Below are 13989 nucleotides of genomic sequence, written 5' to 3' on the forward strand. Positions count from 1 at the left end.
GCCCTGTGACTTTCAACTTAGGACTCTTTGTTTTTTTGATTTCTTTGTCTTCACCATCTTCATGGATGTGGTATATATCTCTTACTTGGCAGTTACTTGGACTTTTTATTATATCCTAGTTTTTGCTCTCCTGCATGGTGACTGTGGAATGCCCTCTCCGTCAGCCCCTCCCCGCAAAGTGAGTCCCATGTCATCTACATAAGTATAGCCTTGCCAAACATACCATCCATATTTGGTGAAAATTTGTCAAATTTGTGCAATGTGGTAACAGAGAAGGACTGAGAAACTTTTTTTTTTTAATGTAGTCAGCTTAGAATTATTTGGCTAATAAAGGTCCTTTCATCCACTAAGTAACACTATTTATTGCATAGATGAATAAAACAGTCTCTGCTTTCAAGGCCCACACTGTCTAGTGGTAGAAACACTCTTTATCATACTCTTACCAGAATGTCATAAATACTCTTTCTAGAGAGAGAAACGAAGTTCTGGAAATTCAGAGAAAGACAAGCTCCCCTTACCTGGGAGGGCCCTGGTGGCAGAGAGAGGAGCCACATGGTCAGAAAGACTTTTTCCTTTTTGGTTTGTGTTAGGTAAGGTTTGCTAGCCTTATTGCCTGTAGTCTGTAAGATACAACTTTATTGTGCCTTTGCCAACAGGATACATTTCTTAAAAAACTGATGAAAATTTTCCATACATATAGCTCTTTATGATAGATTACAGTGTAACACTATTGTTAGATAATTATAGAAATGAGATATACAGATGGCCAACAAGCACATGAAAAAATGCTCAACATCCCTGATTATCAGAGAAATGCAAATCAAAACTACCATGAGATACCACCTCACACCAGTCAGAATGGCCATCATTAATAAGTCCACAAAGAACAAATGCCTGAGGGGGTGTGGAGAAAAGGGAACCCTTCTGCACTGTTGGTGGGAATGGAAGCTGGTACAACCACTATGAAGAACAGTATGGAGGTACCTTAGAAAACTATACATAGAACTACCATGTGACCCAGCAACCCCACTCTTGTGCATATATTCAGACAAAACTTTCCTTAAAAAAGACACATGCACCCACATGTTCATTGCAGCACTATTCACAATAGCCAACACATGGAAACAACCTAGATGTCCATTGGCAGATGACTAGATTAAGAAGATGTGGTATATATACACAATGGAATACTACTCAGCCATAAAAAGAATGAAATAATGCCATTTGCAGCAACATGAATGGAATTAGAAACTCTTCATACTGAGTGAAGTAAGTCAGAAAGACAAAGACAAATACCATATGACATCACTTTTATCTGGAATCTAACATACAGCACAAATGAACCTTTCCACAGAAAAGAAAATCATGGACTTGGAGAATAGACTTGTGGTTGCCTAGGGGGAGGGGGAGGGAGTGGGATGGATTGGGAGCTTGGGGTTAATGGATGCAAACTATTGCTTTTGGAATGGATTAGCAATGAGATCCTGCTGTGTAGCACTGAGAACTATGTCTAGTCACTTATGACGGAACATGATAATGGGAGAAAAAAAGAATGTATACATGTATGTGTAACTGGGTCATCATGCTTTACAGTAGAAAAAAAATTGTATTGGGGAAATAACAATAAAAAAAATAAAATAAAAAAGAAATACTGTAGAACCCAGGAGCACAGGGTAAGCAAAAGAAATATAATCGTGAGCCATCTAAACAAGATGATTTGATGAATTCCTTTAGTGTAAGTTTAGAAAACATGCAGGGGGGAAAAATACATGCATACTGCAGTCTTGAGCAAGCAGAAAGGCCTGGTTTTGCAGGATGAATAAGCATTGCCAGTCTGAGGAGGTGGAGAGAGTAGCACAACAGGCAGGGAGGGACAGGTCGAGGGTGCAGGCATTCAGAAGGCTCGCCTGGGGTGCCACTTGCCAGGGAGAGCCGGGCTGGATGGCCAAAAAGGTAGGATGGTTCTGGCAGTGAGAGGCTTGCCCAGTACAGCATGTGGGGATCTTACAGATCAAAGGATACCTCAAAGACATAAAAGAAGGTCACAATGAGTAGATTTTAGTTGGATCTTGATTCAGACAAACTAAAATTACGGTGTTCATGAGCCAATTGAAAATTTGCACACTAGGTATTTGATGATACTAAGGAATTATTGTTGGTTTTTTAGAAGTAATAATTGTGGGGTTTTTAAAGAAAGTACATACTAAATTGGGGAAATGAAAAAATGCTATGGTTATGATAGTAAACTCTGATCTCACTTCTTTCTTTTTAAACATTTTCCTTAAGAAACGTGTGCTTTGTGTTTGTTTTTCAGGTTTCTGCATGATCTGAACTTTTCCAAAGATGAGATCCATAGTTTCACAGCATAATGAAGAGCTGTCATTCAGCTGTTTTATCTAAATTTGTGGTTACTTAGGGTTTTTTAAGAGAACATTTTTGTACATACTAAAAGGCTGACTAGAATCCAGGTTTCAGTTTCTTAAACGAAATCAGATGTTTCTTCACTATAGATACCTGGTTGACTTTATTTTGTACCATAAGTTATTTTCCTACTGATATTTGTCCTGGAAAGTCAGTCGTGGCAACAAGTACCTAGAGGACTCTTTGTTATGAATCACAAAGTTCCTTACCATTTAAACTGTATCACTGTTATATCATAAGCTCTCGTGTTTTATGACATGATAAAACAAATGATCATTTTGATCATGTTTTTATGCTGTGAAGTGTCTGATGAGCAATACAGATTAAATTTTACATTGCACTGTTAACTCAGGAAATGATCATTTATGTCCTTGTTCTTTCTTACTATGAAAACATGGAATGTTGTAACTTATTAAGTGATCCAAACATTTTGTGTGTCCATGGCCTTGTTACAGAGTAGAATAAAAATGTACTTAAGGACTTTTTAACCTTTGTGGTAGAAGTGTGTTCGAATGCAACAATATGGGGTGGTGTCTAAGGGGGATTTTAAAAGGCAACACTGCCTTCTGGAGACACTTCACACAGTCAGTTTTGGATTAGATCTGTTAAACAGTGGAAGAGAACCTGGAGAGCTGTTTTGATTCTTAGCCCCAACTAGAGGCATAGGAAAGGTAATGAAAATGTAGCATCTGGTCTCATGGCCTAAAATAATCATTTGGTGCTTTGGAATGGGTTACATTTAAGTTCTTTTTGAGCCCATCTCGTCCAGCGACTAGCCGACTACCGACTAGCCGACTAGCGACTAGAGGGGAAGATGAGGAACAGTCTGTCTTCCTGGTTGCGGCATGCCCCACAGCTGGCAGTTCAGCAGGGAGCCCTCCTAAGCTCTGCTCTGTGGACATCTGCCTCTCTCTCTCCCCGCTACTGTGTGCAGCCTTCAAAGCTTTCACAAATGGGATTCAGCAAAGGGTATCAAGAAAAGCCATTGTGAGCTTTTCATGAGGAAAATGTGTTGGATGCATAGGTGGCAATGCATAAGCTAACTTAGACTTTTCAGTCTTACTTGACATAGCAGCATTGCTTTGATGGAAATAAAGGGGTGGAGGGAGTCTCCAGTTTCCCTGTAATTGATTTTGTAAATAGAGGAACATGATATTGGCATTCCTCAAATGACAACCCCCGAAGCTGAGGAAGCTCCCAAGGTGTGCGTGGCTGGGCCAACACTGTCGCCTTTCGCTGTGCCTCCCTCCTCTGTTCGTTGTCATTCACTCAGTCAGGACCTAGCTGTCCTGGGCTGGCAGTGCTTGCTGGTGGCGAACAGGAACATTTTCTAGCTTCTGTCTCCCTACCACCTCCTTTTTTCTCCCCTGAGATCATGAACTTTGTAAGCACATGGTTTTCTGCTTTTTTGTTTTTGTAGTCTATTAGCAATATATCAATTAATTCCACCTCAGCCGGCTTTCTCATCTTTTCCATCCTCTTTTTTCCTCTCTCCGATTCTTTTCTAATTACCTCTAGCAAACAAAATTGTTTTACTCTCTATTTGTATCTCTTCCTCAGTCCTCTTCTTACTGTATTTTAAAGCAAAAGAAAACTCATAAACATCTTCTGAACCTGTATGTTAATAATTCTCAAACTGGCATCTCTGAGAATCAGCTGAGCTCCAGTTTTGACAATCCCTTTACCTCCTGGCTAGCGCCTGGATGTTCCACAGGCCCCTCAAATCCAGTAGATGCCACGATAAACTTTTGCCATGACCATTTTCTAACCAAGCCGGGTTTGTTTTGCCCAATGCACCGCAAGCCAAAACTGAGAGACCAAGGTTTACAGCAGAGAGAGGGTTTATTTAAAAGGCAGCTAAAGCAAAGAGACTGGAGAACAAGTCTCAGATCTCCAAGAGACTTAGGGTAGGTATGGGATAATGAATAAAGAAGCAGGGCGGTCTGAGGCACGGGGAGTGTGAGGAAAGATGATGGGGGAAAGTATGGTAATTGTATGGTAATTGTCATTCTGTGCAAGTGTAACTAAGCCATGGGTCTTGGCACATTCAAAAGTGGAGGCACTTAGCACCATCTGAGGGTGGAGTTTTGGGCCCTCTGACGGCACAAGGTCACTGGATGGCCACTCATGTGTGCCCATTTGGAGGGTCAGTGATCCTAACCAGTCCTAACCAGCCCAGTTCCCATGAGAGAGAGCTGACTCCAGGTTCTTGGGAAACTACTTTGGCAAACATCTTATTTGGAGGCCATGCAGGTCTTAAAACCAGCTTAATTAGTGAAGGCAGGTGAAATATATTTGAGTAAACCCAGGGTTTCAGCATCTCCCAAGTCTACTCCCCCTTTTGAAATCTCTATTTTGCTTGTACTACCTTCAACCTAGCCAGCCCTATCTACAACTATCTGGGATCAGCATCTTCCTCTCCAGTCTGACTGCATACTAGCTAGCCTGCCCTGCCCTGCCCTGCCATCCCTCAACCACATCAGTACAAGAGCCTAATAACAGATCCTCCTGTTACAGTCTTGATGTCTCTGAGGTCCACGTTCCTTTCCAGTGGGTTCTAGAGGGCCTCAGTCTCCCATTTAATACAGCCCTATACAGAGGAGCACAGGTGGAACTGTGGATTGTAACTAATTCTTAAGAGCTCCAAGATTCCTACACCATGCATTTGCAATAAGGAAAGGGAATTACAACCCAAAGGCACTTTTCCTTGAGAATTCTGCTTGCTTACTTCCTTTTATTTCCTTAGTCTTTTTAGGAAGTCCTAGGCTAGGGGTTGAATCAGAGCTGCAGCTGCCAGCCTACACCACAGCCACAGCAACACCAGATCTGAGCTGTATCTTCAACCTATACCACTGGTCAAGGCAAAGCCGGATCCTTAACCCACTGAGCAAGGCGAGGGATCAAAGCTGCATCCTCATGGATACTAGTCAAGTTCTTAACTCACTGAGCCACAATGGGAACTCCACTTACTTCCTTTTTAAAAATGTGTTTGTGGGAGTTCCTGTTGTGGCTCAGCAAGTTAAGAACCCAGGGTTGCTGGTTTGGCAGATGCTGGTTTGATCCCTGGACTCCCTCAGTGGGTTAAGGATCCAACATTGCCGCAAGCTATGGAGTAGGTCGCAGATGTGGCTCAGATCCAAAGTTGCTGTGGTGTATGTAGGCCTGCAGCTGCCATTCGAATCCTGACCAGGGAATGTCCACGTGCCACAAGTGCAGCCATAAAAAGGAAAATAAAATATATTTATGTATTAGTTTTCTCTTTCTGCCAGAATAAAGTGCCATGAACTAAGAGGCTTAACCCCAATTTATTGCATGGCTCAGAAACCTGGGCACAATGGGGCTCAGCTGGGCCCTCTGCTGAAATTGGATCATCAGCCCTCAGTTTTCACCTTAATGGGATGGAGGAGTGAGAGGAGTTTTCCACTTCAGAATACTCGTCTCCATTATGTTGGCAAAGGCTTGGCTACAGCTTCCTCCGTGGTCCACCTTCTCTGCCATATAAACTTGTCCTAAACTAGTTTGGGGCATCTGTTGATGGCTATAGACCCCCACCTTTGTGGGGATGACCCAGCCTCTGTTTGCTCTACAGTATTTACCCTGGTGGATAATAGGTTAAAAAGGAAAAGTGAAACCCCATCCAGCCCCCGTCTCTTGGTGTCTTGCTGCTTTGGTTTTATTGTGAATTATTTTCACGCAGGGTTGCCAATTTGGCAGATCTCAAAACAGAATGTCAGAGTGACCTATCTAAAATGCGAAATACATGTTTTCTCTTATGGTTAAAGTTCTCTTCTGCTGCCTGGTTTCCACTCGTGGAGTGGAGGCTCTGCCTTGAGGGCGGCATACTCAGCTTGGGGCCCTGGTAAGGGAGTGCTGGTTCCAGGGAGAGCAAGCCCCGAGGACCTCGACCTCAGGCCGCTGCCCTCAGCCCTCCAGCACTTGTTCAGCTCTTAGGAAGGGTGTCACCGTAGAGGTCCCCAGAACATTCATGTCCAAGTCTTTCCATGGATGTATTTTTTCATTCTCTCGGATGAATGCCTACAAGTAAAATTGCTGGGTCATATGGTAACTATGGACTTTCTTTTAACCTTTTATTCTGCATGTATTTCTAGGTCTAATGTAGAAACATATACTAGTTAGACAATCATGCTTTTGAAATTACGGTTTCAACCTTTTAGGAAAATGCCAGGTTTTTTTTTTTCCTCCAAAATAGTTGTACCATTTTATATTCCTACCAGCACTATATCAAACTGTCAATGCTTCCACATCCTCAACAACCTCAAATTATTAATCTTTTAAATATTAGTGTGTAATGGTATCTTATTATGGTTTTAACTTGCATTTGTCTGATGTCTACTGATATTGAACATATTATCACTTGCTTACTGGCCATTGGTGTATTTTGCAGAGTGTCTGTTTTAGTCTTTTGCCCATTTTTAATTGGTTTTCCTTGTTATTAAATTAAAAGCATTCCTTGTTTCTTTTTTTTTTTTTTTTTTTTAGGACCAAACCCTCAGCACATGGAAGTTCACAGGCTAGGGGTCAAATTGGAGCTGTAGCTGCCGGTGTACACCACAGCCACAGCAACGCCAGATCCAAGCTGTGTCTGCACCTACACCACAGCTCACAGCAATGCTGGATCCTTAACTCACTGAGCGAGGCCAGGGATCCCTCATCCTCATGGATACTAGTCGGGTTTTTAATTGCTGACCACGACAGGAACTCCCAGCACTCTTTGTATATTTAGATAGAAATTCTTTATCAGATATGTTTCATGAATATTTTCTTCCCTTGTGTGACAGAAAATCGTATGGAGTGCTTAGGACAAGAATAAGCTGAGAGGTATAAGTCAATTTTAATTTGAGCAAAATAGGGAATTCCTGTCATGGCTCAGCAGGTTATGAACTTGACTAGTATCCATGTGTGTCCAGTCCCTAATCTCACTCAATGGGTTAAGGATCCGGCCTTGCTGTGAGCTGTGGTGTAGTTCCCACACGTGGCTCCGATCTGGCATTGCTATGGCTGTGGTTAGGCCGGCAGCGGCAGCTCTGATTTGGCCCCTATCCTGGGAACCTTCCATATGCTGCAAGGGCGGCCCTAAAAAGCAAAAAAGAAAAATAAAATAAGAATGTGAAATAAATAATAATGCAGAAGGCAAGGGTGAAGTTGATATATGAGTGACCTGAAGTTCTAGGAAGAGGACTATGGTGATAGGGTCGGGAGGACATGATGGAAGGGACAGGCCTGAGAGACAGGCAGCTAATGACAATCAGGGCCATGAGGAGACATCCTCGATTCTGGGTCAGTGGTAAACACATTAAATAATGCGAGTCATAACTGGAACCATGGAGGCAAATACAAACCGCACAGGCTTTGGATAAGCCTGGCTCTATGGAAGGAACAGCCGTTACCCACGTTGCAGTACATTTTGTCCATTGCTCTGTAACAACTGGGGAAATCTGAAAATGATGCTGGCAACTCTCTTCCTTGATTTCAAAGAGCTTATGTTTTGACTTACGATTTTCTAATTAGCCATCTCAGCCCATGGTGATCAGAATATCGAGGGCAGAGTTTTTATTGTGGTGTTTGCTGAGACAGCCTGCAATGACTGCATTACAATTCTATTTCCTCTTATTTGGACCTGCTGAGAAACGCAGTTAGGTGTGTTCTGTACAAATAATTATTTGCTCTTAAACATGTCTAAGGGGAAAGTGGCTGAAATTCTTAGCAAAATACATTCAGGTGTTGGTTATGCTGAAGATTTCCCACTTTTGAGCAAGTTGATATTTATACAGGAATTGTTACAGTGCTATTATCAGGATAGCCTCATTCTTGTACAGTTAAAAAAAAAATCAGCAAAATCATTACAACGTCTAGATTTTCCGTGTTGCCTTTCATATATTGTGTGGTGTATTTTAACACATACTTTACTTTTTTTTAGGGCTGCACCCATGCATATGGAAGTTCCCAGGCTAAGGGTCTAATCGGAGCTACAGCTGCCGCCCTACACCACAGCCACAGCAATGCAGGATCCGAGCCACATCTGTGACCTACACTATAGCTCATGGCCACGCTGGATCCTTCACCCACTGAGTGAGGCCAGGGATCAAACCTGCATCCTCATGGATACTAGTCAGATTTGTTTCTGCTGTGCCACAATGGGAACTCCATAATAGATACTTTCTTATTGTATTTAATTTTTTATTTTCTCATTTAAAATTTTTTTTAATTTTTAAATTTTTAATTAATTTTTATTTATTTATTTTAGGGCCACACCTACAGCATATGGAAGTTCTCAGGCTAGGGGTCAAATTGGAGCTGCAGCTGCTGGCCTACACCACAGCCATAGCAACGCTGGATCCTTAACCCACTGAGTGAGGCCAGGGATCGAGCCCATATCCTCATGGATCCTAGCTGGGTTTGTTAACCACTGAGCCACGAAGGAAACTCCAACTTTCATATTTTAGAATCTTGAATTTTATTGTTGTAAACCTTCAGTGAGGTGGGACTTCTATGCTGTAAACCATTAGAAGGAGGGGCAAAGGCGACCAAAGAAAGGGACCCCGCACTCACTGGGGGTCAGGAAGAGCACAACACGTGTCACACTTAGAAATAATACTTGGAGATACCACCTGCTCACTCAGTAATGAAGCCCTGGAGCTCGGCCCCTTTGTGCTGGAGCAGCTCTGGAAAGACTGCTGGTTCCCTGGCGCCCCACCATCCTAGTGTGGGTGCAGAGGAAGGCCTTACGTGTGTCCTGCATAGGTGCTTTGTGAGATGGAGAAAAACCTTCTTGTGGGTGGTGTTTTCCCCCCTAAACGTTCTCTGTTTTGTTCTCTTGGTCATGAAATCTTAGATAATAGTAGCTAAAATTTACATGGTGCTTTTCCATTGACAAAATGAATTCCAACCACCCTGCAAATGTTTGCTGGTAAGTGATTCACAACTAGTTCTCAAAAAACAAAAACAAAAAACTAAAAAAACCCCACCCAATACTGACTTGTGGAATTTGCCCACTTTTGTGGTTTAAGTCCTATTATGGCCTGTTTCAGTGTGAGGTGACTGAATGTGGGGTTGGGAAGAGAAGGACACCATTGGCTCTGCCCCCTGGGTAACCATCTCGGTGAGGTTAGGGACCAGGCAGTGTATATATGTGCTTTTTCTGGGCTTTCACTTTGCACCCTCAGACAAACTCAGCAAGATAGGTATTAAATACCCACCTAAAGTATTAAATACTGTATATTTTGATGAGTCTTGAAGAAGCCAAGTGATGGGTCAGAAAGTGGTACAACCTGAATCGGAATGCAGTTGGTCTGATTAACATGGCCAAGGTCACGTGCTGGTAGGAGCCGTCCCAGGGCCTCAGATCCAGGGTGCTGAAAGGGAGGGCTTGCTTCTCCCCAGAGAGCCCGCTGCATTTTTGTTTTCCATTTCGTGAAATTAGAAATTTCCACAATATGGTGGTCTAGAGATTGTCAGAAGCCCTCTTACCCATCCTTCTTTAAAAATGACTCAAAAGTGAGAAAAAAACGAGTTTCCCTGGGCAGGGCAGGAGAGCGAGGGTGAAGAAGGCTCTGTCTCCAATTAGCGGGGTGGCTTTGAAAAATGGACTTCCTCCCTTGGTAATATGTTTTTCTCACATCTATGATGGGGATGACTGGGCCTGAAGCAGAGAAGGGACTTCATACCTCTTAGCCACTAATACTATTTCCAAATGTTCTGGGTTTTTATACATGTGATAAAACAAACCTGAGCTTTTTGGAGGAAAGATCACGAGTTGTCAGTTTAGCAACATAGGGTGCAATAAATAGACAATTAATAGACAATGTATGAACCATGGCAATTTCTTACACCACATTTATGTTATGAATTCTTATGCACACAGAGCTTTGACAAACATGATTGATATTTTTAGTTGAGAAAGTAATTTGATGCCAGCACTTCCTTTTTGATAAAAATCAAATATTTTCTTGGAATTCCCATCATGGCTCAGCAGAAATGAATCTGACTAGCATCCATGAGGACAGAGGTTTGATCCCTGGCCTTGCTCAGTGGGTTAAGGATCCAGCACTGCCATGAACTGTGGTGTAGGTCACAGCTGAGGCTCAGATCTGGCATGGCTGTGGTTGTGGTTGGCAGCTATAGCTCCAATTCAACCTCTAGCCTGGAACCTCTATATGCCTCAAGGGCAGCCCTAAAAAGAAAAAAAAAAAAAGTTTCAGATGTACAAAAAGTGGAGAGAAAATGTAATAGCAGGAAAGTATTGCTCACCTAGCTAGAGAAACAAAGCACTTAAATATTGTTGAAAATTCCTAGGGACCTTTTCACATACCCGTTTTCCTCTAGATCACTCCCAGGGTTACTGTTATCCTGCATTTTGTATTTATCATTTCCATGCATGGTTGCTTTTTTTGTCTTTTTTTTTTTCTAGGGCTGCACCTGTGACATATGGAGGTTTCCAGGCTAGGGGTCTATCAGAGCTGTAGCTACCAAGCCTACGCCAAGCTACAGCAACACCAGATCCAAGCCTCGGCCATGACCCACACCACAGCTCACGGCAATGCCGGATCTTTAACCCACTGATCGAGGCCAGGGATCGAACCTGCAACCTCTTGGTTCCTCGTTGGATTCGTTAACCACTGAGTCACAATGGGAACTCCCATGCATGTTTTTATACTTTATGTGGTCCTAAACAATACCCCCACACAAAATACAGAATTGTCTTCTATGTTTTTAAACTGTATATGAACAATATTGTATTTGGTCTTCGGCTCCTTGCTTTGTTTTAATGGGGAATAAATCCATGTTAATCCATGTAGCACTAGTTCAGTTCATTTAAACTGTGACATAATATCCCATAATTGTATGAATATGTAACATTAAAAAATCAATTCTTGGTGTTCCTGTCATGGCTCAGCCGTAATGAAACCTACTAGCATCCAAGAGAACACGGGTTCAATCCCTGGCCTTAATCAGTGGATTAAGGCTCTGGTGTTGCCGTGAGCTATAGTGGAGGCTGCAAATGTGGCTCAGATCTGGTATGGCTGTGGCTGTGGTGCAGGCTGGCAGCTGCAGCTCCAATTTGACCCCTAGCCTGAGAACTTCCACAGGCCTCGGCAGCCCTAAAAAGACAAAAAACAAAAAAACCAATCCTCTTGATGCACATTGAAATTATTACCAATTTTGTAGTCACCCCCAAATGGTTAATATTCTTGTGCATGAATCCTTCCTTGTGCATAGATGTGAGAATTTTCTCTGGGATTTATAACTAAGAGTAGAATTTCTAGGTCAGAGATGTGTGCATCTTCCATTCTACTAGGGAAAAAAAAAAAAAACCTATTTTCAAAACTGCTTGTATTCATTTCTCTGCTCACTACCAGAGTATTTGAGTTCTCATCTATTTATATCCTTGCAACGCTTTTTATTCTTGGACTTTAGAAATACTCCAGACCTAATGGATACGGGATGGTCTTAGTGCATTCCCCAGATGTGCTGGGCATTTCTCTGTTTGCACTCAGATTTTTCCTCTCTCCTAACCTGAGGGGAGCCCATCTCTGAAAGGGCAGTTCCCAGGGTCCCTTGCCAGCTGGCTTCCATCTTCATTCAGCTCATGGGAAGCACCGGTGGGACATTGAAGGCTCAAGGCCAGGGACTTTTTCCCTGTCCACTCTGCCTCCACTGGGGTCTCTAGCTAGGCTCTGTCTCCTCCATGGCCCCAGTTCCTACGGCCTAGGCCCTGCCATTGCTCTCACTCAGCTGGACGGCCCTTCCCCACTCAGTGCCTGCTGGGTGGCCCCAGGCCTTGGGTTCTGAAAACATCATCTCTTCTCCTGCCTTTCCAGCCTAGGGCTTCCTGCAGTTATGTCTCTTGGTTGCCTTTTTGGGTTTCCAAAGCCTCTGAATTAAATTTCAGTATGACTGAATACTCAGTCATATCGAACAACTGGATGTGGATGTGGCTTTCTGGTCTGAACCCGAAAGGTACGTCTAACTCAAGCAGGATTGAGTTTTTTTTGTTTTTTTTCCCCCCCTCTCCTCATTCGTCTTTTGCTCCCTTGCTTTTCCTTCTGCCATTTAGATCTTCTCTGCTGTAAATTAATTGCATGTGACTTTCTGTATTTTTTTACTGGGTTATCTTTTTCTCATTGATATGTAAGAATTCCTCTAAAATTCTGAATGTATATGACTTGCAAATGTTGTATCTTGGCTGGTGGCTTATATTCACACTTTTTAAGTGATGTATTTTAATGATCATGAAAGTTTATTTTAAATGAAATCAGATAAATCAAGTTTTCCTTTGTGGCTTGTGTTTTTCATATCATTTAAGAATCCTTTCCTATCTGGGCGTTAAAAAGACATACTAGGAGCTCCCATCGTGGCGCAGTGGTTAACGAATCCGACTAGAAACCATGAGGTTGTGGGTTCGGTCCCTGCCCCTTGCTCAGTGGGTTAACGATCCGGCATTGCCGTGAGCTGTGGTGTAGGTTGCAGACGCGGCTCGGATCCCGCGTTGCTGTGGCTCTGGCGTAGGCCGGTGGCTAGAGCTCCGATTCGACCCCTAGCCTGGGAACCTCCATATGCCGAGGGAGCGGCCCAAGAAATAGCAGCAACAACAACAAGACAAAAAAAAAAAAAAAAAAAAAAAAAAGACATATTACTGTGTTTTTTTTTTTTTTTTTCTCTTTTCTAGCTTTGGCTTTCGACATTTCACAGTTACATCTAACTTTGTTTTTCATGTGTCAGATATTTAGTTCACCTGAAATTAATGTTCATGTATGGTGGGATATAGAGGTCCGATTGTTCATTTCTTTCATATTGGGTAACCAGTTATCCTAGAATCAGTGGTATGCTGGGAGCTACCCTGTACCAGCTCGTGAAGGTTCATCGTTAATTCTCAGGAATTTTGTTACCTGGTTGTTAAACACACTGCTTGCCCATATTGGCCACAGCAGAAAATTTTATACCCCAGTTATGGGCATACACCACAAATCAACTCCCTCTCCACCCTCAAGGAATCATACTAGCATACCCACTGCACCGAACCCTTTATCAAGAACCCTATTGTACGGTGCAGTTTGCAAATTGAATGTCACAACTCTGTACTGGTTATGGAATCAATTTTTATAGTTTCAACAGTTTTATGGTTTTTTTTTTTTAATAAAATGGGGATGAATAGAAAATACCAGCATGCATTGCACATAGTAATTGTAACTATTTTCCTTGAATCTTCTGGTTTTTTTTATGTGTATTTTTACCTGCTTATGCATGACAGTGTGGTTTGAGTTGAAATATTAAATGCATTTCTCACTGTGGGTGATTGATAAAACAAGATGTGGGCTTTCCTGTCGAGGCTCAGCAGTAATGAACTCACCTAGTATCCATGAGGATGAGGGTTTAATAAAAATGCATTTTATAATTTCCTTCATAAAAATATACATGTTTTCATTAGATTTACTTCTAGTACCTTATATTCTATTGCTGTTATATATGATATGCTTTAAAATTATATGCATATTTTAGTATGTAGGAGTGCAACCTATTTTTATATATTTGTCTTATGTCTACTATACA

General features: G+C 42.2%; 1 protein-coding gene across 4 annotated transcripts in view; it reads left to right on the forward strand.

Moving 5' to 3' along the window:
* LOC100622980 (cytochrome b5 reductase 4) overlaps positions 1–2909 on the forward strand; it is a 99211-nt gene extending 96302 nt beyond the window's left edge. For all 4 annotated transcript variants that reach the window (XR_002343379.1, XM_021089548.1, XM_021089555.1 and 1 more), the window contains one exon: positions 2315–2909. Coding sequence is in view for 3 of the 4 variants with exons in the window: in XM_021089548.1 (XP_020945207.1) it covers positions 2315–2369 (55 nt within the window). In the remaining variant the exon portion in view is untranslated. The remainder of the gene's footprint in view (positions 1–2314) is intronic.

The sequence above is a fragment of the Sus scrofa genome, chromosome 1 (genome assembly GCF_000003025.6).
Source record: "Sus scrofa isolate TJ Tabasco breed Duroc chromosome 1, Sscrofa11.1, whole genome shotgun sequence".
NCBI lineage: Eukaryota > Metazoa > Chordata > Mammalia > Artiodactyla > Suidae > Sus > Sus scrofa.